Source organism: Corvus hawaiiensis, chromosome 31 (assembly GCF_020740725.1).
Source record: "Corvus hawaiiensis isolate bCorHaw1 chromosome 31, bCorHaw1.pri.cur, whole genome shotgun sequence".
In the NCBI taxonomy this organism is placed as follows: domain Eukaryota; kingdom Metazoa; phylum Chordata; class Aves; order Passeriformes; family Corvidae; genus Corvus; species Corvus hawaiiensis.
This window is the reverse complement of record NC_063243.1, coordinates 2445639-2469895: the sequence shown is the minus strand read 5'-3', so window position 1 is coordinate 2469895 and position 24257 is coordinate 2445639. Positions and strand designations below refer to the sequence as shown.

The 24257-nt window shown below is 56.0% G+C and overlaps 1 protein-coding gene and 1 pseudogene across 1 annotated transcript; both read right to left on the bottom strand.

The window, feature by feature from the left end:
• Positions 1–1201: 1201 nt before the first annotated feature.
• LOC125318742 lies at positions 1202–3715 on the bottom strand. Its single transcript, XM_048289675.1, is given in 4 exon segments — positions 1202–1629; positions 1950–2057; positions 2060–2218; positions 2635–3715. Coding segments are annotated over 4 exon segments (813 nt in total). The 5' UTR covers positions 2957–3715; the 3' UTR covers positions 1202–1405.
• Positions 3716–3750: 35 nt separating this feature from the next.
• The window catches only part of LOC125318825, a 157891-nt pseudogene continuing 137384 nt past the window's right edge, over positions 3751–24257 (bottom strand).

Sequence of the window (24257 nt, the reverse complement as noted above, 5' to 3'; positions counted from 1 at the left end):
GGGTGGAGTAAATCTCCCCACACTAAGGGTCAAGGAAGCCTCCCCTTCTCATGTGACGCAGGGTAATCCCTGAGTCACAGATTTATCCAGGTTGGGAGAAGAGACCTTCAAATCCCTCAGTTTAGCACTGCCTCCTCAGCTGCTCCCACCACCTCCAGAAGCAGCACTTGGTTGGGCTTTCCCATACCCTTGCCTACTCCGTGGGGCCAGCAGGGCTGGCCAGAGGGGAGCACACGCAGCCTGTGCCTCTCCTCCACAGCCTCTGCGGGCAGTGTGTCCAGCTGCTGTGGGCAGGGAATGTCTTGCCCGTTTCTCCAGCCTGTCCACATCCCTCAGGATGGCAGCACAACCCTCTGGTGTGTCAGCCACATGACCCAGTTTTGTGTCCTAAGCAAACTCGCTGGAGGCACCCTCTGCCCCACCATCCAGAATGGGCATAACGGGATGAGAAGATGCTGCCATGGATGGGCCAAATGGGGAGTTTCCTTAGGGAAAGTGGGGCAGGAGAGACATTCAGGGGCCTGGTGAAGACACCAGGGTCAAACCCAGAGTTTTGATTGGTTTTCATACAACAAAAGGTTTTGCCTTCCCTCCGTGTTAGTGAGGGATTCTGTTTGCACACCAAGCAACAACTGCAAAGTGTCCTGGGAACAGCCCCACACACCTTTCCATGCAATAAAGAACCCTGTTCATGTCACTGGTGGGCACTGGGGTTTGGCTACAAATGGGCCTGGCTTTCTTCCCAGAAAAGAAGGATTAGAGAATCTTTGTGTCCAGGAGACAGAGGCAGACTCACCTGGCTGGTGGCAGAATTACAAAGCCCAGAGAATAAAATTGCCACACTGCCCCTCAATACCAAGTGAGCATTCCATGAAGGCAGCCCTTAATGTGACCCTTGGGGGTCTGGGATCAGCCTTCACATCCCTGTGGGAATAGCTGCAGAGATTACAAGACATTTTCCCCCCCTTGCTTCCTGTGGAAGGGTGAACCCCAGCCGCCCTTTTCTTCTGGTGCCTCCTCATCTCCTCAACTGAGGATGTCAAACTCAACAGGAGGAGGAAAATCCCCATTCTGTGTTTCCTTGTGTCTGCAGCCTGGAATATCCACTCAGAGAAGAGCATTTTCTGAAAACCCTGCTGAAAGATATCAAGAGAAGGTTTGCCACAAAAGGAGAAAATTGTATTTTTATAGTAAATAAAAGTTTCAGAACTATTTCTTTCTGTCACATTCATTTTCAGTCAGTTCCGGTCTGGTTTCCAGAGTGCCACCTTCTCAGCTGGTTGTATTTGTGTCCTCCTTTCTCTTCTGCCTTCCTTTGCCTGCTCTGTTTCTGTCTCAGTGTCTCTCTGGACCCAGGGCAGCTCCCACCAAGGCCCCTCCCCTGATTTTGTTCCCAATCCATGAGCTAAGACAACCATAGATGAGGTGATGAAGGCTGGCAGTGAAATGTCACTGTAAGATCTTGCTCCACTTGGGTTTCAGCCCCTTCAGAGCTTTGCCTTGAAGGGCAGGAACGTCTTTTCCTCGCTGGGAACTGGAATTCCAGCCCATTGCAGTGTGTGCCATGGATCCCAGAGGGGCATTCCCGAGGCTCCCAGGCTGCTGGTCCTGCCGTGCCTCCCAAGGGAGCTGTGCAGGGCCAGGGGACAAGGTCCAGCAGCTGGGAGGGTTCCCAGAGCAGACAGCAAAGGTTGGTCTGACTGGGAAGAATACTTGGAGCAAGAGCTGGCCCGAGGATGGGATGTGAGAGACTGGGATGGACTGGGAGAGACTGGGATGGAATGGGAGGGACTGGGAGAGGCACGGCAGTCACTGGGAGGGACAAGAGGCGACGGAGATGGGCTCAAGGAGGGCTGAGGGGTCTGGAGTGATTCCCAGGGAGGTTTTGAGGAGCTCCAGGGTCATTCCCAGGGCAGGAACTGATAGGACACGCTCTGCCCCATGCTCACCTCTGCGGCTCACAAGGAACCGGGCGACAATCTCGTAGTTGTAGTGGCAGTGCATGTCCACCAGAGCCCATCTGTACTCCGGGTTTTCCAGCTGGCTGTCCAGTACCAGGCCTGTTTCTCCCCATCTGGGGTGTCCCTGATGCAGACTCCCACATCGCTGTCGAAGTGCGTGTACTGCTCCCGGTTGTAGCTGTGCATCTGCACGAACCTCACCCGCTCAGTGCCGTTAATGAAATGACACTCGACCTTTATCCTCCTCTGGAACACCCCTGTGTGTGTAGGACACAGGTCAGGGGGTCCCCCCCCCAGCAGCCCCCAGCTTCCCACAGGAAGCCAAGAGCTCAGGAGGCCACCCCGAATCCCCGCTCCGCACCCCCTGTGCCCCAGGGCCGCCATGGGACCCTCGTGCCTGTGCTCCCACTTCCTCTTTTCCACCCTTGTCCCTATTTCGCCTTTCAAATCACTATGCTGCCTCCCCACCCCCATTGCCAGCCACCCCCCAGACATTTTCACCTTTCTAATCACTTTTCACACAATCCTGCCATTCCCAGCCCCCTCACCCTCAGTTTTGTTGTCCCACCATCCCCTTTTCCCTGTTTTTCTATCCTCTCCAACCCCTTTCTCATCTTTCCCCAGTCCTCAGCCAGTCCTGCTCTTCATTTGGACATCCCACTCGGCTTCCAACCCAGTTTGGTGGGCCCAGCCCCCTCCTTTTCCCCGTTCTCCACGTCTTTTCTCTCTTCTCCCCCCCTTTCCCATCGCGTCCCGCCCGTCCCCTCCCCCCCCCCCCCGCTCACCCGAGAGCTCCGCGCCCGCAGCCGGGGGGCTCCCAGCACCACCAGTGCCACCAGCACGGCCCCAGCTGCCGCCACTCGCCCCATGGCCAGCGCTGGGCAGGTGCCACCAGCCCCAAAGCAGCCGCGCTGCACTGGGAGCTCCAGTCTGGACCAGTGCGGGGTCAGCAGCGCTGCTCGCTCTGATTGGCTGAGGGCATTTTGGGGACCCATTTTCGAAAGGGTCAGCCCGGCAACTGATAAGCCATCAACTCTTCACGCTCTGATTGGCTGTGGAGTGTTCTGGGTGTTTTTTGATTGCCTGAATCTTGTAAGGGTGGGAGGTTTTGAGGGTGTCCTTGGTGTGCTGGGTTAGTGGGAGCTCAGTTGTACCCAAAAATGGGTCCCCAAGTAGCCGGATGTTACAAAAGAGAGATCGCTTAAGAAATCAGTGGCCAGGGTATGAGAAAAAGTCAGATTTAACATTAAGCGACAAAGCACAACAAGTTCATTGGCAAGATTCACTCTACTACCTACAGGACAGCTAGGGCACAACAAGGGAGAACAAACCAACAACAAAACCAAACAAAATCCAGGCAATCAAAACAGAAATGAGCTGAGAACTCTCTAGGGGGGTGTGGGGGTGTGGGGGTGGGTGTTCAGGTGCATGGGACAAAAGACAGTGCGGGCAAGGATAAAAAGGAACACGGCCTAACCGCTTATAAACACTGAAGCTTAACAGCATTTTAACTCATAACTCAACTTATAGCCTAGGCCTAACAATTCGACTAAGGAACAACACTGAACTTATACCTAATTTATAACTTCACCTTAACAATTCAACAGAGGAATAACCCTTAGCAGCATTTAACCTTACTAACAGCTGTAACGTCCAAGTTATACCTAGCAACTTAACAGAGGAACAACACTTAAAAACACTTAGCTTAGACCTTATGTTTCACATCTTAGCCAAAGAACAACACTTAGCAGCGTTTAAGTAAGGGTTGAAGGTTATGATTTTTGCTTTTTCTTTTCTTTTTTTCTTTTCTTTCTCTCAGGGAATTTTATCCCATTTGTTGCCTAAGAGATGGGAACGACTAGTACTTCAGAGACAAAAGATGCAGCTGGGAGGAGGAGGAGGGGGAAGGGTGCAGCTGGCTACTCTCTTAGCTGGGGGACTTTCTCTTGGGAAGGGCAGAGATACCGCAAGATTTTGGCTGCGGGGTCAGGGGCTGGGGTCAGCTCCTCGCTCTCTCTTGCTCTCGGACCTGACGTGATACAGGCTACAGTTGCTGTGGGAAGAATTTGCTGCCACCACGGAGTTCTGTCCCTTACTGCTTCTCCTACCATGAGTGAGGCTTTGCTCGTAAGAGCGGCCGCTGGACCGGGACCTTATCAACACCCGATCTCACTGGAAAGGACCCTCAGCATCTGCTCGGGTGCCTCAGGGGAAAAACTCAGGACCCCGAATCCCTGCCGCTTCCCAGAGGACGCGTCTCCCAGCAGTGGGCGGCAGCTGCTTACAGAAGCCCGGCTGCCGCTGCCGCTGCCCCGCTGTTTTCTGCGGCTGCCTTGGGCTTTTTCGCTACCCTCTAACCCAGCACCCCGCGTCTGCCCGACCCCCTTGCAGCTCCGGCTGGGGCTGTAGAGTTTCTGTTACTTTTTGTTTGCCACCCCCAGGGTGTGCCCGCCCTGCCCTTCCAGCGCTGCTCCGAGGTTCCCGCTGCAGCCCATTTCACCATCCGGAGGGACACCGGGCCCGCCTGCCCCGGGAGGTTGTAAAGGAAGCCCCTTTTCCATCCCTCCCGCCAGCCCGGCCGCCATTACCGCGTGCAGAGGCGGCCGAGCTTGCGCCACAGCGCCCCCTGCAGGCGCGGGGAATCCCCGCAGCCGCCCTGCCCGGCCGGGAGCCGCCAGCGTCACCGAGGGGAACGGGAGAGGCCGGCACTGGGTTTGTGCTTCTGTTTGCTGTTGTTGCTGTTGTGTTTGTCTGGTTGCCTTGGTATTCATTTAAGGGCTGGCAAAGAGCTGTTATTCTTTTTCTCATACCTTTGCCTGAAAGCCCCTTAATTTCAAAGTTACAATAATTCAGAGGGAAGGGAGTCATATTCTCCATTCCAAGGGAGGTTCCTGCCTTCCTTGATAGACACCTGTCTTTACAAACAATATACCCTTATACATTTTCTGAAGTGTTACTTTTATGCTTTTATATTACTGGAGATGGTAACCAAAAGGGCTCCAAACCCCCTTCACACAGCAACCAAACTGTTCTGAAATAAACCCTACAGAGATATATTTATAAACACAGATCTTTCACTGTTGTTTCACTCTAATCTGCCCCAGGGGAGCCATGAACCAGACCCTGGGTTACCCTCGCCTTTGGGGGCGGGGTGGAACAGGAGCCGGACACGGGGGAAGCTTCTGGATGCTGCTCAGTGGAGCCAGTCCTGGAGCCCCTCTGCTACCAAAACCTGGCCACGCAAACCCAATACACTGGATCCAAACATGGATCACCGAGAATGGGGATCACCAGGGCTCTGCCCAATGGAGGTCACTCCAATGGGTGATGAAGTTGGAGGAGGGGTTGAAGCCCTTCCCGCAGTTGAGGCACTCGCAGGGCTTCCCTTACCAGTGGGTCCGTTCATGTGAGGTCAAGGCAGAGCTGTAGGAGAAGCTCTTCCCACACTCGGGACACTTGTAGGGCTTCTCCCCAGTGTGGGTGCGCCGGTGCATGACAAGGTGGGAGTTGCGTTTGTAGTTCTTCCCGCAGTCAGGGCAGCGGAAGGGCCTCTCCCCTGTGTGTGCTTGCTCATGCATGAGGAGATGGGAGGTGTTCCGAAACCTCTTCCCGCACTCAGGACACTCGTAGGGCCGTTCCCCAGAGTGGATCTTCTGGTGGTGTTTCAGGTAGTAGCAGTCTTTAAACCTCTTTCCACAGTCAGGGCACTCATAGGGCCGCTCCCCAGAGTGGACAAGCTGGTGGGTGAGGAGGTGGGAGCTCCGGATGAAGCTTTTCCCACATTCCCCACACTCATAGGGCCTTTCCCCTGTGTGGACACGCTGGTGGACAATGAGGCTGCAGCCTTCAGTGAAGCCCTTCCCGCACTCCAAGCACTCATAGGGCTTTTCCCCAGTGTGGATCCTCTGGTGGCGGGTCAGGTGCTGCCTTTGCCTGAAGCTCTTCCCACACTCCAAGCACTCATAGGGACGTTCCCCAGTGTGGATCCTCTGGTGCTGGATCAGGTGGGAGCTCGCGCTGAAGCTCTTCCCACATTGCAAGCACTTGTGGGGCTTTTCCCCACTGTGAGGTTTCTCCACCAGCTCCGACCTCCACTCCCGCCTGGATCTCCGGCCGCCTTCCCGGCACAGGGTGGGTCTTTCCTCCTCACAGCTCCCTGGGCTGGGTTTGCAGCCCCTCCTCCTGTGGGATCTCTGGAGCTTTTCCTCCCCGTTAGATTCCTGCACCGTGGAGCTGCTCAAAACAGCCTCTTCCACAACATTCTCATGCGGGCATTTGTCATCCCTGTTCTCTGTCTGCAGCTCAGTGCCTGGGGGAAGAAGGGCGAGGATCGGCTTTGCCTCCGTGCCACAGGGAAGGGGAAGGAGATCCCCCCAGTCCGTCCCCGGCAGGACGGCGTCGGCAGCGGGGTTGTCCTGCAGCCGGGGGCGATGCTGGGCTGGGAGATGGAGCAGGAGAGAGGGGAAAGGGGCGGTGACTTCCTCCTCACCTGCCTGGGGATCCCAGGACATCTTCCTCTTCTTCACAGCCTCCTCCTCCATCTGGCCACTTGAAGGATGTCTTGGGAATGACAAATCCTGGTTTGGGGGTAAAACAAGGGGTGAGTGCATTGGCTTGGGGGTTCCTCCTGCCCAAGTCCATCTCTAGAAGTCACAGGGCATCTTGTGTCCATAAAAACCATCAAAACACCAAGATTCAACCCAAAGTAATCCCTCTCTAGTATTTTCAGTTTTTGGTTCTGGGACTTCCACCTGTCTGGGCTGCTGGGGGCCCATCCCCTGGGGGTCTACCCTCTCTGCTGGGGGTCCTGGGAATCCCAGGGGTCACCCCTATCCGGGGTTCCCCCCTCCCCTAGCCCACCCTTCACTGAGGTCCTTGCTCTGGCTGTCAGAGGCTCCCTCTCTCCCAGCTCCTCCTTTCACTGTCCAGGTGTTCCATGGCTACACCTTTTCCAGACTGGTTGGAGTCCCTCAGTATTGTCTCTCTCCATTCTCCCCACTCAGGGGGTCAGGGGTCTCCCATCCCTGGACTCCCCGGGGGTCCCCAAAAGCTATGTTTCCCCCCTCCCCCTCCCACACCGCCGATTGCCACGCGGTACCGGAGCCTGAGCCAGGAGGACAAACCCCCAGTGCAGGGGGAGGGGTTCCTGCATTCCCCTGCCCACCACCGGGGCTTGGCCGGCAGCCACCACCAAAACCCTCCAAAAAAACCCCTCCTAGGGGCCGCCCAATATTCCCCAAGGGGCATTTACAGCTCAGCTTTGGAATCCTGCAACATCCAAACATCCCTCCCAAAAAAAGAAAAACCCACAGAGCCTCCCCTCTCCCCAGGATACTTCAGGCGAGCTCCAAAGATCCACACCCGCACCGAAAAAAGCCCTCTCACGGATCCCTGAAGGTATTTGGGGTGAGCTCCCTCTCCCTGGTCACCTGCGGGATGAGGGGGGCGATGCTGCCAGGGCTGGGAGGGCTACTGAAAGGAGTAAGAGGAATGTCTCTTTGCAAACACACCCACAGACAGGGCCAGACACTGAGAGATGAGATAGCGAGATAGGAACGGGAGGAACCATTCACAAGAACATTTACTAATTGACATGGAACTAATTGACATGGAACACTGCTCAGCCAAGGCCAAGTTAAATTCCTGAACCTGGAGAAGAAGAACAAAGATACAAAGGGGAAGGGGATGCATATTAGAAGGGGACACGTAGCAGTGGATCGGGAAGTCTGTACCTTCCAAGTACCTCAGCCATGGGCGAAGGGAGAGGGAGAAGCAGCAGGGAAAATTAGGATAAAAAGGAGGCTGCATCCTCCAGCAATTCAAGAGGTGTAAGACACGGTCTGAAGATCCCTCATCTGCCTCACGATCATCGCCAAGGACAGAGGCTGAATACAGGAGTTCCAACCTGCCTAAGGTGGGATGTCTGCCAACTGCAGGTGTGCCCACTGGAAACTGGTACGCATTCCTGAGAAAATTAGTGCAGGTCACAATGGACTGCGCCGTTCTTGCTGCCCAGGCGGGAAGGACTGCGCTGAAGCGGAAAGGAATGACCTGTCCTGTACACCTGTCCTGTACCTGCTTCCCAAAGCAACGGGCCCCATAACAACGGCTGGAGGTTTCCCCAGCTCTTGGCCAGCTGCCCCTCGCTTCTGAAAAGGGCTATAAAGGGACTTTATAAATTAACCAAGACAAGATCTCCCCACAGAAAGAAGATTAATCTATTGGCAGAAGACCACGAGGACTTCGTCTCATTCGTTGGTAGCTATTACCCCTTCCTTCTTCCTCTCTACTCTTTTTACTTTGGTTTTTTTTTCTTTCTCTCTCTCTCTCCCTTTCTCTCCTCTATCGCATTACCATGTTGTGGGCACTTAATAAAGGTGCACTGTTCTGATTAAACCTGAAATCCCTTGTGTCCTTTTGCACTCTGAGATCGATAAACGAACCATCACGACCCTCGCTTGTATTAGCGGACCATGACACAGGGCCAGCAGTAGCCCCCGGCCCCCATGAGGCTGTGGGATGCCCCAGCCGCTGCCCAGCCCCATGGAGCTGCCAGCCCTGCCTGCCAGGGGGCTGCGTTTGGACACTGCGGCAGGATGGGGACCAGCTCTGGAATACAGGATGTGGAGGGGAGGGTGAGCACAAGGAGGAGAGGAAGGAACATCTAGGAAATGTGGATTGTACATGGAAGGATCAGGATTTTCTTTCATCGATCTTGTTTGGGTCACTGGAGAAACGAATGATTTTGCAGAAAGCTCAGCAGCTGTCAGAGGATAAGCACCCACAGGCACTGAGGGGGCTGCAGGAGAGGCACAAGAAGCCCCTGCAGCACTTGGCCAGAAAGGCTCAGCAGGGGAATGCAAGAAGGGATGAGCAAAAGGCCAAGGTGAAGGCAAAGGCCATGGCAGAGTTTCTACAGCCCCCCAGGGATGAACCGCAGGGCCCAAGGGGGCCCCAGCACCCAGGGGACGGCGGCGGCCACAAGCACCTGGCACAGGCATTGCCCTCCTCGGCACGGCAGAGCCCACCCAAACAGCCCCTGGCAAGGAATCAGGGCTCCAGCTGCAGGCCACAAGGACACTGCAAGCACAGACAGCAGCACCCTCAGCACCAGCAAGTCCACCCCTGATGGACATGGATTGTCAGGGCTCTCAGAGCTCCCAGCACACCAGGGACCCACCGCACCAGAGCCCTTGAGAACATTCAGGGCGCCTCTGGATCGAGACGAGGCCGCTCCTGATAGACACAGGGGCCTCTCGATCCACTCCGAATCTGAGACCTAAGGGGGGAAATTGTCAAGAAGTTCCTTGATTATTCAGGCAATAAGTGGGAAAGAGGAGCAGGGGTGTTTTATTCAACCACTATTAGTAGATGTGGGAGATGGGTTTGAAATGCATCAATTTCTGTTTGCTCCTAATTGTGATTGTAATTTACTGGGAAGGGATTTGGTGGCTGAAGTGGGAATGCAAATTCCTACTGTAAAAGGAGATACAGAGGCTAATGCTGCTGTACTTTTGTGTCAAATGCCTGTGAAGGCCTCTGCTGAAGTGAACCCAGAAGTGTGGGCAGCCCCAGGGAAACAGGGAAAATCAGATATGGAGCTTCTCCAAATTCCTCTGAAGCAACCAGGACAAGTGGTGTCTAAAAGCAATACCCTGTTCCAAGGGAGGCAAGGAAGGGGTTACAGCCTCTTACTGAGGCCCTGCTAAAGGCAGCGCTTCTGGAGCCAGGCATCTCTCCCTACAACACTCCTCTCCTGCCAGCCAAGAAACCCCATCATGGACACCAGAAGGAAAGCACAAGTTTCAAGGCTTCAAAAGCAGATTAACTGAGCCTCCTGCCCTGGCCCTCCCAGACAGGGAAAAACCATTTGAATCGCATGTGGATGTTAAACAGGGCCATGCCAAAGGAATTCCTGGGCTCAGATGTTTAAGCCAGTGGCCAGAGAGTGGCCTCATTGTCTGCAGAATTGTGCAGCCCCGGCTTTAATGGGAACTGAGGCCTGAAAACTGACAGCAGCACAATCTCTCATTGTTCCAGCCTGGCATCAAGTTAAAGCTTTGTTAACCAAAGGAGCCTCTAAATGGATGAGCAGTGCTCGGTTCTTACAGAATGAAACTTGTTGGATGGAACAGGAGGATTCAGAGTTGAGGACAGGGCAAGGGTTGAACCCAGCCTCCTGTTTGAACGGCCCTGGACACGGGGCTGGCAAGAAACCCATGGCTGCAGTCAAGTGACAGAGCTCCAGACCCGGGCTAGGAGAGATTTACCAGACATTCCCTGGCCTGAGGGAGAAAATGTGTTTAGGGATGGTCTTCAAGGGCAGCAGAAGGGAAATGGGTCACAGGATACGCTGCTGTTAAGAGAAGGGAATTAGAGGAAGCGGGGAGGTTACAGGTCAGCTCAGACAGAGGAGTTTGTGCCCTTGTGAGAGCCTGGGAATTATATCGGGAAAAGAGGCAACGTATTAACTGACTGAGTACACACAGGGGGTGGTCCATGGGTTTGGAAAACTGTGGGAGGGAAGAGCTTTGTTACCCTGCAGGAGAAAAACATTCGCTCATGGAAGTTTAATTACTCATCTATTGGAGGTGGTGAATTTACCAACACAGGTGGCAATAACCCACGTTAGGGAACACCAGGCAGTTTGCTCAGGGGAGCCAATAGGTCAGGGACTGGCAGAGGAAGAGGCTGGGAAAGCAGCACTTTTTTCCATTTTCCTCCCTCCTCTCTTTTCCCCCAGAGGATTTGGAGATAATTAAAAACAGTGGGGCAGAGGAAAGAGACGAGAACTGGTTTACAAAGGACATTAAACAATGGATACTAAAAGCTTTGGCCCTCAAGTATTAAAACAACTCCATGAAAAGAGTCACTGGAGTTCTGGAGGATTGGCAGAAGCATTTCTCAAGATGTCCTGCCTTGGGTCTTTGTGTTCTGGCAAAACAAGCTGTTGAAGGCTGCATGACTTGTGCCAAGCCAATGACCAGGTTACAAAGAAACTTGCCAGGGAGGGAGGCCTTGGGTTGTACGTCCTTTCCAACAATGCCAGGTGGATTTTACTGAAATGCCCGAGTGGGAAGGCTTAAATATCTTCTGGAAACAGCATGGCAGCTCACAGTGGGGCAGAAGCATTTCTGACTGCTTCAGCAATCCCTGCATCAGTTCTTAAGGTATGTTTGGAACAAAGAATTCCAAGATATGGGATTGTGGAAGAAATAGACTCAGACAGGGGAACTCATTCTACAGGAAAGATCCTTCAGGCCGTTCTGGCTGCTTTAGGAACACAGTGGGACCTCCAAACGCCCTGGCAGCCCCAGAGTTTGGGTCGGGTAGAAAGAATGAATGGGGAAATAAAGAAACATCTTCTGAAGCTGCAGAGAGAAACCAAGATGCCACGGGTACGGCTGCTGCCATTGGTTTTGGCAAGAAGAAGAGCCAGACCCAAGGCAGATATTCAATTATCTCCCCTGGAATTGATGTTTCCAATTCCTCACCCTGCTCATTCTCGACCTAGTTGAGGGGGTGGAGACCAGGGACGTCTGTTTCAAGCAGTCTGTGGCCAGAATCCTGTCTCTTGTGAAATCTCTTCCACAGGAAGCTCGGCTGGCACAGACCCTGCCTTGGCACTTTGCTGCCCACAACATCCAACCAGGACATCGGGTCCTGCCTGAGGAGTGCAAAGAAGCACCACTGCTGGCCAAGGGCGTGGCCCATTCCAAGTGTCCCCGAGCACAGAAACAGCCGCCAGCACAGCTGAACACGGGGGGACCCCTCACCCTCGCCTCAAGCTCTCTGAAGCCCCGCGGATTTGCACTCCCCGGCTGCAGGAGGACCATGCGAGGCCGCCACTGACCCTGCACAGAAGGGGCCGCAGCAGCAGCCAGGGCTCCACAGCGGGGGAAGCCCCGGGGGCTGCCCACAGATCCTCTGCTGAAATAGTCTGGCTGGGCACCTCCTCTGGCATCTCCAGGCACTGGGGGCCAATCCTCGCTGGCACTGGGCGACCTTCAGAGCTTTCTGTGCCTGCACTCGCCACAGCTGCTGCGCGAGACAGCGGGAGAATTCCACTCTGGCTCTCAGTTACACTCACACTCTGGGCTGCCTGGGATCAGATTACACCATTGGAAGGTTTTTCACAATAATCCTACTTCTATATTGTCCGTTGGATTTGGGCCAGGGGTGTGACAATAAATTTTTAGTCTTAGCAGAAGAGGTAGCAAAAATCTTTACTGCTTTGGGGTTTTCTTGTCTATGTGTGTGAGTGGCTGGTATGGGCTTTTTGATGTTCACCCTTAGGTTGCATTTTGCAAACCAGAAGAGCTTTAAACTTATAAACAGTTAATAGAAAATTGTTAAAAAAAAAAAAGGGGGGGGGGGGGGGGGGGGAAGAGGCTCTCAGAGGCCACATGGGACTCATCTGATGGCTGCCCTGAAAGAGAAGTTTCTTCCCAGGCAGCCAGCAGAGGAGCTTTAGAAATTCAAATTAACTCTGCTGCGGGAAGTGTGCACAATGTCCCAGGGTCTCCTTGCCCGCGGGAGGAATTGGGCTGATTCCCTCTGCCCCTCACCCCAAGCTCTGCCTCCCTGCACTGACAGAATTTGCATCGCTAAAGGCAGAGCCCACACTGAGCATCTCTGACTCTGCAACAGAAATCCCTGAAGCTGCAAAGGAAAACAGCAAACGGAGAATGTTGGGAGAACTTCACTCACAAAAGCTGGGGGGAATCATCCCTCTCCCCACTCCAACATCTGCTGGCACTCTCTGTGTTATACAGGGTGGGTTTGACCACTGGGCTGCTTTTACTGACACAAGGTCAGCGAAATCACTTGGGAATCCAAGGATGTGATGATTTAATCAGAGAAAAGCGGTCAATGGATGCATCCCTGGCATTTTTGGGAGCGCCCAAAAATGGGGAAAAGATGAACGGCCACCAGAACAAATCCTACAACACCATGGAGCAGCCCCTGGGAACTCAAACAAATTCATACCAGGTGCCAGAGAACCCACTGATCATTTCAATGCATCATTAGATTACAAGCTGTCCTCCAAATCATAACCAAGCACACAGCTCCAGCTCCTGACCTTCTCACCCACCAATCCACTCCCATGAGCAACGCCACAGTTCACCCTGGGATGGCATCAGATTCTCTTTCAGCAGAAGGACCAGCAGGTTGTGGAAAATTAAATGACTCAAAGTGCTCTTGGCAAAGAGATGGCAAAGGAAAAGTGGTGAAACAGAGAACAAAGGAAAGAAGAAAGCAGCTCATGTACCACTCCAAACGTGGAAAGGATGGGAATGGGACACATTTTTGTGGTTCCCTGGCAGACCATGCGTTAAACCAATGCTGTTTCTCCTCTCAGGTGCTGCAGCAACTCTCATCTTTTTACCATGCACCACACCTTGCTCAGTGCAGCTCATTCAGCAGGGGATCAAGGGCATGAAGGTGGCAGCCAGGCCTCCTGACCCAGAAACGGCTACAAAAGGACACAGAATGAGGTCACTGAGAATAATCCCAAAACCAAAGAAGGCCCAGGAAGAAGAGATTGAGTCAATGGTAACTAAAGTTTGTAAAGACAATTATTGAGAAAATAAGAAGTGGAGGGATTGAAAGGAGTACGATGAGTATGTCTTTACAAACAGATGGTGTAAATCTGCTTTGAGATAGGGCCAGGGATTTGGAGATAAGCAAGCAATGGGAGAAACCATAAATTTCAGATAATGTTACTAACTGACACGGAGTGCCGCTTCAGCAAAGAGCCTGCTAAATTCCTGAACTTCCAGAAGAAGAACAAAGCCTTCACAGAGCCATGAATATCGGATGTTCTACAAAGTGGGGGGGCACATTAAGGGGCACATGCAGCAGGCGGATCGGGAAGTCTGTACCTTCCAAGGACCTCAGCCACTGCGGAAAGGGACACGGAGATGCGGCCGGGCAAATCGGCATAAAAAGGAGGCTGCGTCCTCCAACACTTGGACAGACCCCACGGGAAATGCCCCGTGGCCTCTCCCTTTGTCCACGAATAAAGTTACTTTTACACGACTCCTCCGGCTCCTCTGGGGACACAAACCTCTGGCCACGGGAACTTTCCCGCACACTCCCGGCCACGGGGCAGCCACCTCTGTCCTACCCACAGCAACCGGGACGAGCCAGCGCTGCTCCGGCACCGGCTCCTGCCGAGGCAGCAGCGGGAAGGAGACCGCGGGCAGCCGCTCCCGCAGCGCCCTCACGCCAGGGCGAACACGGCGCCCACACGGCACAACGAACCCGCCACAGCCCCCTGCCGCCCCCTCCGCCCGCAGCCAGCCCCGAGCCCCGCCAGAACCGAGCGCGGCTCCCACCTGCGCTGGGGCCGCCTCCGAGCTCCGCCGCCGCCTCACCGGGCTCCGGCCGCCGCCGCCGCCGCTCCCGGGCCCGCACAGACGCTCCGCCAATGGCGCCTCTGCTGCGCCACGGCCGCCCTGCCGGCGGCTCCGGGCCCGGGCTGCTCCCCGCTCCGACCAATCAGCGCGCCAGAACCACGACTGACGGCAGCACCGCCCAATCGGAGCGAGGGGCGGGCTCTGCACACGGCCCAGCCCCGCCCCGCGCTCCCAGCGCCCCCCGGGCTGCGTGAGGGGAAAGCCGCAGCTGAGGAGTAGCCCTGGAACGGGCCCGGCCCGAGCCGCCATTCAGCTGAGAAGAGAAACAAAGCTCTCCGCTGCTCCCGGCCCGACCTGCCCAGCCCTGCGTGTCGGGTGCCTCCGGCTCCTTGGGAAGCCCTGCAGCCTCGCTACTCCCGCCCCTAATTCGGAGCATCAGTGCATGGCTTTGATTTCCCCGAAAAAGGGAAAACCGCCCCAAACCCCTTTGGCTGAGTGCGCGAGAGGAGAGATTTGTGGCAGAAAACTCCCAAAGTCGTTTATGCCCAGCTTGGGGAGAGCAACCCAAGCCAAGCGGAGCTGGGACCCCCCGGCAGCGCCTCTCTGCCGCCCCAGCTGAAGCCCTCGCTGGCTGCTCCAGGCTGGATGGGCAGACTGGGAGCACTGGGAAGGGGCCCCGGCTCGGGGCGCAGCCCCCGGGGCAGCCCCACGGCCCCACGGCAGCTCCAAGGCTCCGCCAGCCGGGATGGAACGTGGGAGGGGGAGCAGGGCAAGGGCCGGGGCTGTCGGTGCCCAGGGGACACAAGGGACAGCGGGGGCACTGCACAAGCATTTCATGAAAAAGATAAAATCATAAGGAAGACAAAAGCAACAGCAACAGTGGCACCATAGCCCAGGGCCACACAGGAACATGTCCCATTGGAGTGGGGGGACGCTGGCCCGATGTCAGGCACCCACCACAGCCGCTCTCTCCCTGCCCTCCGCAGCCGGACAGGGGACAAAAAATTTAACTCAGGGCTCCTGAGTTGAGATAAGGACCAGGAGATTTTCCCTCATCAAATACCATCACAGGCAAAACAGGCTCGAAATTAGAGATATGAATTGAATTTATTGCTAACAAACTCAGAGCAGGATAATGAGAAGTGAAAGAAGACCCTTAAAAACTTCTTCCTCCCACCCCTCCCTCCTTCCAGCTCCACCTCCCACCCCGGCAGTGCAGGACACAGGGAATTGGGGCCATGCTCAGTTCATCCCCGGTGCCTTCTCCCGCTGCTCAGGGACAGGAGTCGTTCCCCTGCTGCACTCTGGGCTCCCTCCCACCAGACAGTTCTCCAGGAACTTCTCCAGCCTGAGTCCGTCCCACGGGCAGCAGTCCCCTCACACTGCTGCAGCCCCGGGGGTCGCTCTGCCCCGGGGTCAGTCCTGCAAGGACAGGCTGCTCCGGCAGGGCCCCTCTGTCCACGGGTCTCACACGGGGTCACAGCCTCTCCTCAGGCATCCCCTGCTCCGGTGGGGGCTCCTCCAGGGGCTGTGGGTGGATCGCTGCATCCCCGGGGATCTCTGCATCTGGCACCTCCATCTTTGGAGCCACCATGGATTGGCACTGCTGGACATAGAGGAAGCTTCCAGAACCTTCTCTCACAACCGAACCTGTAGCCTCCCTACTACCAAAACCAGGGCGGCTCCGCGGGCACGGGCCCGGCAGGCGAAGCAGCGGCGCTGAAGCCCCGGGCTGTTTTCTCTCCCGGCTCGGCCCGGCTCGCTGGGGCTTTGGGCTGCAGCGGCGCCGCTCCGCTCCCGCCGGCGCGGAGCCCCCGGGCTCCGACAGAGCAGCTGCTCAGCTCCCTGCGGGCACCCCGAGGCTCGCCGCTGCAGCGTCTCCGAACCGCGGCAAGGAAAAAAATCCTCTCTGCGCCTGGGCCAAAAAAGCTTTTCAGCCAAGCAAAAAGCCTCGGTGGACAGAGAGCGCCGGAAATCCTGCGCAGCGAGGCTTCAAAACGCCCGCGCAGCGAACGAGGAGCCTCTCCCCGCCCCGGCCCCACACACGGCCCGTCCCGGGCTCCCGGCGCTCAAAGACACAATAACCATGCTCTGGGCACAGAGCAGAGGATCACGGAAAGTACCATCACAGGAACTCACTCCAAGGCAATTGTGGATACAATAATCACGTATATATATATATATATATATATATCCATAAAAGCATGTACTGAACTCTGGACACAGCAACGTGCACGTCGGACAGGAGTGGAGAGGCTGAACGAACACCAGGGGAGATGTGGAGTGTACGGACAGAGCAAACCCTCCAAATGCTTTCACCTGATTCCCAGCTTTTCCGTGTTTCAAGGGCTCTGACTGCTGGATTTGAAGGAACTGAGATCTCACGGTGAAAAGCAGAGCAGTCTGGAACCAGACACTGCTCTAGGAGTCAAAGTCTGGAGTTGGCACATCTCACTTTTGAAAATATATTGAATAAAAAAACCCTCATTGCCCACAATGTTTCCCTCCCTGACCTTCCTAACACGTAACAAAAAGTGATTGATTTCTTTTTAAAGGGTGGAAAAAAAATGGAAAAAACCACTGAAAATGTTCCCTCGTAAAAAGTCACGTTGAGAAAATACAGAATAATGGAGAGTGTCTAGGAAAACCTGCTGTAACTTCTCAGGTTTTTGGCTTGGGGTGTCAGCTCAGAGCCCGGCTCTGTCTCCCAGGTGCCCAAGTCCCCGGGCCAGCTCCGAGCAGCCTCTCCCGGCTTTCCAGCCCGGCTTTCCCGGCTCTGTCCCGGGCAGGCACTCGGTGTTTCCGTGCTGCCCCCGCCCTGCTCAGCTCCCCGTGCCCTGCAAAGGCGCCGAAGCTGCGCTCGGTGCCCCCGGGTGCCACTGACCGAGGCAGTGACGAGCCCCGGTGCCCCGGCAGAGCCCTGAGGGACACCCTCGGCCCCGGCCTCCCGCAGGACATGGAGCCACTGCCCACAGGGCCCTGGCACGTCCGTGCGGCCAATTCCTCCTGCCCCGAGCAGCCCGGGCTGCAGCCCCAGCGCTCCGCAGGGCCGGGCTGCGGCTGTCGGGTGCGAGCGTGGCCGAAGCCTCCCAGGGCTCGGGGCACGGCAGGGGCTACAAGGCCACAAGTCCGGGGCTGCTCCGTGCCGGTTCCAGTCTGTCCCTCTGTGGCTGGGGTGCCGGCTGTGGCCCTTTGTGACACGGGCGCGGGTCAGGGCCCTCGGTGAGGGCGGGACACTGTGGTGCTGTCACGAATGAGAGTGTTTGAGATCGCTTAAAAAACCAGTGGCAAGGGTATGAGCAAAAGTCAGATTTAACATTAAGCAACAAGGCACAAGAAGTTTGTTGGCAAGATTCACTCTACTACCTACAGGACAGCTAGGGCACAACAAGGGAGAACAAACCAACAACAAAACCAAACAAAATCCAGGCAATCAAAACAGAAATGAGCTGAGAACTCTCTAGGGGGGTGTGGGGGTGTGGGGGTGGGTGTTCAGGTGCATGGGACAAAAGACAGTGCGGGCAAGGATAAAAAGGAACACGGCCTAACCGCTTATAAACACTGAAACTTAACAGTATTTTAACTCATAACTCAACTTATAGCCTAGGCCTAACAATTCGACTAAGGAACAACACTGAACTTGTATCTAATTTATAACTTCACCTTAACAACAGAGGAATAACCCTTAGCAGCATTTAACCTTACTAACAGCTGTAACGTCCAAGTTATACCTAGCAACTTAACAGAGGAACAACACTTAAAAACACTTAGCTTAGACCTTATGTTTCACATCTTAGCCAAAGAACAACACTTAGCAGCATTTAAGTGAGTTTATAACGATAACTGAAACTTACCTACAGGCCTAACTTAGGTATCCACGGTACTTAAACACCTAAGAAAGCAGTATTTCTCCCAGATTTGATATAGCATATGCGCAGGGGCACGCACACAGACAGAAACAGTCAGAGCAAGCAAGGTTCCTGTGAAAAATTCCCCTCAAAGGTCAGTGAAATCCTCACTTTGGAACCTTTTTCCTCTCCCACTGGGCACAGGATCAGGCCTCGAGGACTGAGGGTATCGGCCCAGGACATGTCGTGGTTCGGCGAGCTCCAGGCATAGCAAACCTGAGCGTTTGCTGGCTCTGAGAGGCCCCCTTAGAGGGAGATTGCTGGTCACAGCCCACGGTGGCCCAGGAGAGCTCAAAGGGTCTCCTTTTGGGCTGCTGTTGAGAGGGTCACAAGAGAGTGGGCTTCAGCCATAACGATGTTTCATCCCGGCCACAGTTTGGGCCAGCACTTTCTCTGAAAGTGGGAGAACAGGAATGCTATGCCATTCAGGCAAGAGGAACCTTTTCCAGGGCTGGTCATAAGGAAAGCAGGAGCTCGTTAGCAGTTCCTGGGAGCAGACAGTATTTCTGACAAGCTCGGAAAGAGCTGAGCCCAGGTGCTGTTTTCAAAGCCAAGGCCTAACAAGCGTTTCTCAGATCACAGTGCAGCCTGGAAAGGAGGAGAGGGGAATGCACCAGCACACTGGGATCCCAGGGATGCCCATGGCCTGGGGTGATGCTGGAGCAATGCCAGGCACCCACCAAAGCCACTCTGTCCCTGCCTCCTGCAGCCGCACAGGGGAGAGAAAATTTAACCACGGGTTCCTGGGATGGGATAAGACTGGGAGAGATCCCTCAGCAAACACCGGCACGGGCACAACAGACCCAGCCTGGGCACAGGGAGGGTGTTTATTACCAACCAAATCCCAGCAGCACAAGGAGAAGGCAAAGAAATCTCTCCAACACCTTCCCCCCACCCAGCGGGGATCACCCGGAACGGGGGTCACCAGGGCCCCGCCCAACGGGGGTCACTGGGGATCATCCAACGCCGATCCTCCCACGGGGGATGGAGCTGGAGCAGCGCACGAAGCTCTTCCCGCACTCGGGGCACTCGTGGGATATAGGAGAAGTGTCAACGAAGGATGTCTGGACTTCAGGCGGCTCTCTTGAAAGCTGTTTATTGCATAGGCAAAGTTACAGCATTTCAGGGAGTGGGTATCCAGAGCCAGCCCTACAGCTGCCATCTACAGCTGTAGGCATACCTGAAGCCACCTTCTGTTCAAGCTACAAAGCATTTTATACTTTGCTGAGTATCTTAATACATAACAACCAATAAGCACCATACACAATACTTTTACCTTTGCCTATAGCCTATCATAGCTGCTACCATCACCATATTATAGTCATTATTATCCAATCACTAGAGTAAGTTACAATTTAAGCTTACAATGGGAAATTCTCAGACCTTTCTTCTTCTTGCTACATCAACATTTCTTGTTTGCCTGCCATATCTCTCTTTTTGGTAAAAACACGTTTTCTATTTACTTATGCTCTTCTTGAGACTTATTTACTTGGTGAAAAACATGTCTTTGTTTGTAGTCACATACCTTCGTCCCTAATCATAAAAATCTCCTTTCAACTCATCTCCAGCCTTTTCCGTCTCAGTTATTCAGTGATCACTGGTTCAGCAAAACATCTTTTACTTTATATCAAAACTTGCTTTCATTTCTATCTCATCCTCAGTTTCTACATTCAAAGATCCTTCTGCCAAGCCTACATATCTGTGAAACTTTCTTACCAAACTTTCATCCTCCCCAACAGCGGGGCTTCCCTTACTGGTGGCTCCGTTGGTGTTGGGTCAACTGAGAGCTCTGTGAGAAGCTCTTCCCACACTTGGGACACTCGTAGGGCCTCTCCCCAGTGTGAATGCGCCGGTGCCTGATGAGATGGGAGTTGCGGTTAAAGCCCTTCCCACATTCCAAGCACCTGTAGGGCCGTTCCCTGGTGTGGATTGTCTGGTGCCGGATGAGGTTGGAGCTCTGGCTGAAGCTCTTCCCACACTCCCCACACTCATAGGGTCGTTCCCCAGTGTGGATCCTCTGGTGCTTAATGAGGTCAGAGTTATTGCTGAAGCTCTTCCGACATTCCAAACACTTGTAGGGCCGTTCACGTTTGCTGGTGTGGATATTCTGGTGGCTGATGAGGTGGGACCTCCACCTGAACCTCTTCCCACATTCCACGCACTCATAGGGCCGTTCCCCAGTGTGAATCTTGAGGTGCTTGTTGAGGTTGGAGTTCCAGGTGAAGCTCTTCCCACATTCCCTACACTTATAGGGCCGTTCCCCAGTGTGGATGTTCTGGTGCTGGATCAGGTCAGAACTCGTGCTGAAGCTCTTCCCACACTCCAAGCACTCGTAGGGCTTCTCCCCGGTGTGCATGCGCCGATGGCTGACAAGGTGGGAGTTGCGGTTGAAGCCCTTCCCACAATCAGCGCAGCGGAAGGGCCTCTCCTCTGTGTGTGTTGGCTGATGTTGGAGGAGTTTCGTGGTGGTCTGAAACCTCTTCCCACACTCAGAACACTCGTAGGGCCTCTCGCCGGTGTGGCTGCGCCGGTGGACATTGAGGCTGGAGTTGCGTCTAAAGCTCTTCCCACATTCCAAGCACTTGTAGGGCCGTTCCCCAGTGTGGATTGTCTGGTGCCGGATAAGGTTGGAGCTCTGGCTGAAGCTTTTCCCACACTCCCCACACTCGTAGGGTCGTTTCCCACTGTGGATCTTGCGGTGCTTGTTGAGGTCGGAGTTGCAGCCGAAGCTCTTCCCACATTCCCCACACTCATAGGGCTTTTCCCCAGTGTGGGTCACCTCGTGCCGAACCAGGTGGGAGCTCTGGCTGAAGCTCTTCCCACATTCCAAGCAGGTGTAGGGCTTTTCCCCAGTATGGATAACCTGGTGCCGGATCAGGTTGGAGCTCTGGCTGAAGCTCTTCCCACATTCCAAGCACTTGTAGGGCTTCTCCCTGGCCTGAGGCTTCTCCCCGGCCTGAGGCTTCTCCCCCAGCTCCGAGCTCCCCCTGGATCTCCGGCTGCCTTCCCGGCACAGGGGGGCTCTTTCCTCCTTGGATCTCTCTGGGCTGCGTTTGCAGCCCCTCCTCGTGCGGCATCTCCGGGGCTTTTCCTCCTCCTCCATCCGGCCACGCCTTGGGAATGACAAATCCTGGTTTGGGGGAAAAACGAGGGGTGAGCCCGTTGGGCTGGGGGTTCCTCCTGCCCAGGTCCATCTCAGGAAGTCACCGGGCGTTTTGTGTCTGTAAAACTCTTCAAACCACCAACATTCAGCCAAAAAAAGCCTCTCAGGAGTTCCCCCTCTCTGATCGCCACACTTTGGTGTTTCGCGGGTTCCCCTTCCCTGGGCTGATGGGGGTCCCGTGGCTCCTGCAGTCCCCCCTCTCCAGGATCCCGCTTAGGGATGATCTGGGGATCCCACATCCCCCCATCCACTGCCCGGGCTCTGCCGGCAGCAACCATCTCCCCCTCCCTCCCCCCAGCAAAAACCCCAACCAGTCGTGGACCCCCGTTATCCGCCCAAGTGGCATTTGCGGCTCAGCTTTGGAGTCCTCTCGGCTCTAACTATCCACCCCCCAAAAAAAACCCACCGGGGACTCTCCGATATATTTGGGGCGAGCTCCCCTTCCTCGCTCACCTGCGGGATGCGGGATGAGGGCGATGATCCCAGGGCCGGAGCTGCTGCGGACGCAACGGACGCCGGAACCGAGAATTTCTTCCTGTTCCTCCTCCGTTTCCTGCTCCTCCTCTTCCCCTCTCCCACTTCTTCCTCCCGCTCCTCCCCTGGCTCCTCCTCCACTCCCTTCTCCCGCTCCTCCTCTTTCCTAATCCCGCCTCCTTCTGCTCTTTCCCCCGGCCCTTCTCCCGCTCCTTCCTCACCCCTCCTCCTCCTCTTCCTCCTCCCCCCCCATCCCTTCTCCCTCCGGGCCCAGCGCCCACCCTTGGCCCCCCCCGTTTTCCGGACGCGGTCGCATCCCGCGGGAGGAGCCGGGATGGAGCCGGGGCAGGTCGGGCTGGGGCAGGGCTGGGCTGTGGGCCCGGCCTGGGAGCCCCCCACGCGCCCCCTCCCCAAATTCCCCTGGCGGGGGGCGCTGGGGGCGAGGGGGGGGCGCAGGTGGGGTCCGGGTGGGGAGCGCTGGGCGCTGCGGGTCTGCCTGGCAACTGGTGAGTCACCAGCGCCGCGCGCTCTGATTGGCTGAAGGTTGTTCAGCGCCTTCTCTGATTGTCTGAATTTCGCCGGAGTTTTTTGGGGGAAATTTTTGTGGGGTCCTTGGTGGTCTGTGAGGAGGTTTGGGGGTTCTCTGGGTACCGTGTTGGAGTTCAGGGGCCTCCTAATGCTCCCCTAGAGCGGGATGACACGGGGGGACACACGGGGGTCCCCATTCCCGATCCATCCCGGGGCAGGTTCTCCTCCCCCCCCCCAGCAAATCTCGGCCCCCCTCGCGGGGTACCCCCAAATCCCTCCCCACCGCCCTCCAATAAACGGGACCGGGGTGAACTGGGAAGCTTTATTGGGAACACTGGGAGCAGCCGGGCAGGGGCAGAGTGACACACCACCCCCCCAAAATCAGCGCGGGGATGGAGCGGGGGGTCCCGGCCGGGCCCGAGGCCACGGGGAGGGGCTGCGGCTGCCGGCGGCTCAGGAGCTCTGTGGGCAGAGCAAAGGGGGTGACAGCGGGCTGGGGGGCCCCGGGGGAGCACAGAGCTCCGGGGGAGGGGGAACACGAACGCCGGGACCCCCCCTCACCTTCTTGCTCAGGTAGAAGCCGAGCCCCAGCGCCAGGAAGACGAAGCCCAACACGAAGCCCCCGATCCCCGTCAGCATCTTGCTGCAGGCGGCGTCTGGCGGCATCTCTGGGGGGTCTGCAGGGGTCAGGACCCCCAAAACCTCTCAGAGACACCTCGAGATTCTCCAAGCACCCTCCCAGTCGCCTCCAGCCCACCCAGGGCCCCCTGAAACCTCCTCCCAATCCCTCCCCAGCCTTCTCAGGACCCCCAAACCCTTTCCCAGTCGCTTCCCAGCCCCACCAGGACTCACCAAGACCCCTCCCGGTCTCTTCCCTGCACAACCAACCTCATCCCAACCCCTGTTTTTCTGTCCCCAGTCTTCTTCCAGCCCCTCCAGGCTCACTCAAATGCCCTCCTAGTTACACCCAGCACCCCCACACTCCCTCCCAGTGTCCATTAGGACCCCTGTAGCCCCATCCCAGCCTCCCCAACATCCTTCAAACCCCTTCCCAGCCCTTCCAGACCCTCATTCCCCTCTCCCAGTTTAAACCAGGCTCTGTCAAACTCCCTCCCAGTTACTCCCAGCACACCCCAATTCCCGTCCCAGCCCCTCCAGTCCTCTCCCCAGCTCCCCCCAGCGCTGTGGGGGCCGGGCCATACCCCAGTGCTGGCTCAGGGGGTGCTCCAGGTTGTCGTGCTCCACCTGGCAGGTGGAGGTGATCCCACACCAGGGGGAATTTCCAGCAGCACCAGGAGCTGGTGGGTCCAGTCCCCACTGGGGACGATGTCAGTGGCCACCACGTGCCCTGAGAGCTCCTGCTGGCCCTGGAACCACCTCACCTGGATCTCCGAAGGGTAGAAATCCATCTCGGAGCAGAGCACGTGTCTGGGGCTTGGCTGGGAGCTCAAAGGCACCAGCGAGATGGACATGCTGGGGGGCACTGGGAGAGAGCTGTGAGACACTGGGATCAGCTGGTGAGGCATGGAGAGAGGGAGGGTGTAGGGCTGATGCAGCACTGAGAGGGCCTGGAAATGCAGTGGGAGGCACTGGGAGAGAGGGTGCAGGTCTGGGAGTGGCCTGGGAATGGACTGAGAGCGAGTGGAAGGGATTGAGAGGGTCTGTGGTGGCACTGGGAGGGACTGGGAGTGAAGTGCGCGGCACGGGGAGGCAGAGTCCAGTGCGGGGCACTCGGCGCTGAGGGTCTGTCTGCCTGGCAACTGATGAGTCCAATACCTCCCCCCCACCCAGCGGGGATCACCCGGAACGGGGGTCACCAGGGCTCTGCCCAACGGGGGTCACTGGGGATCATCCAACGCCG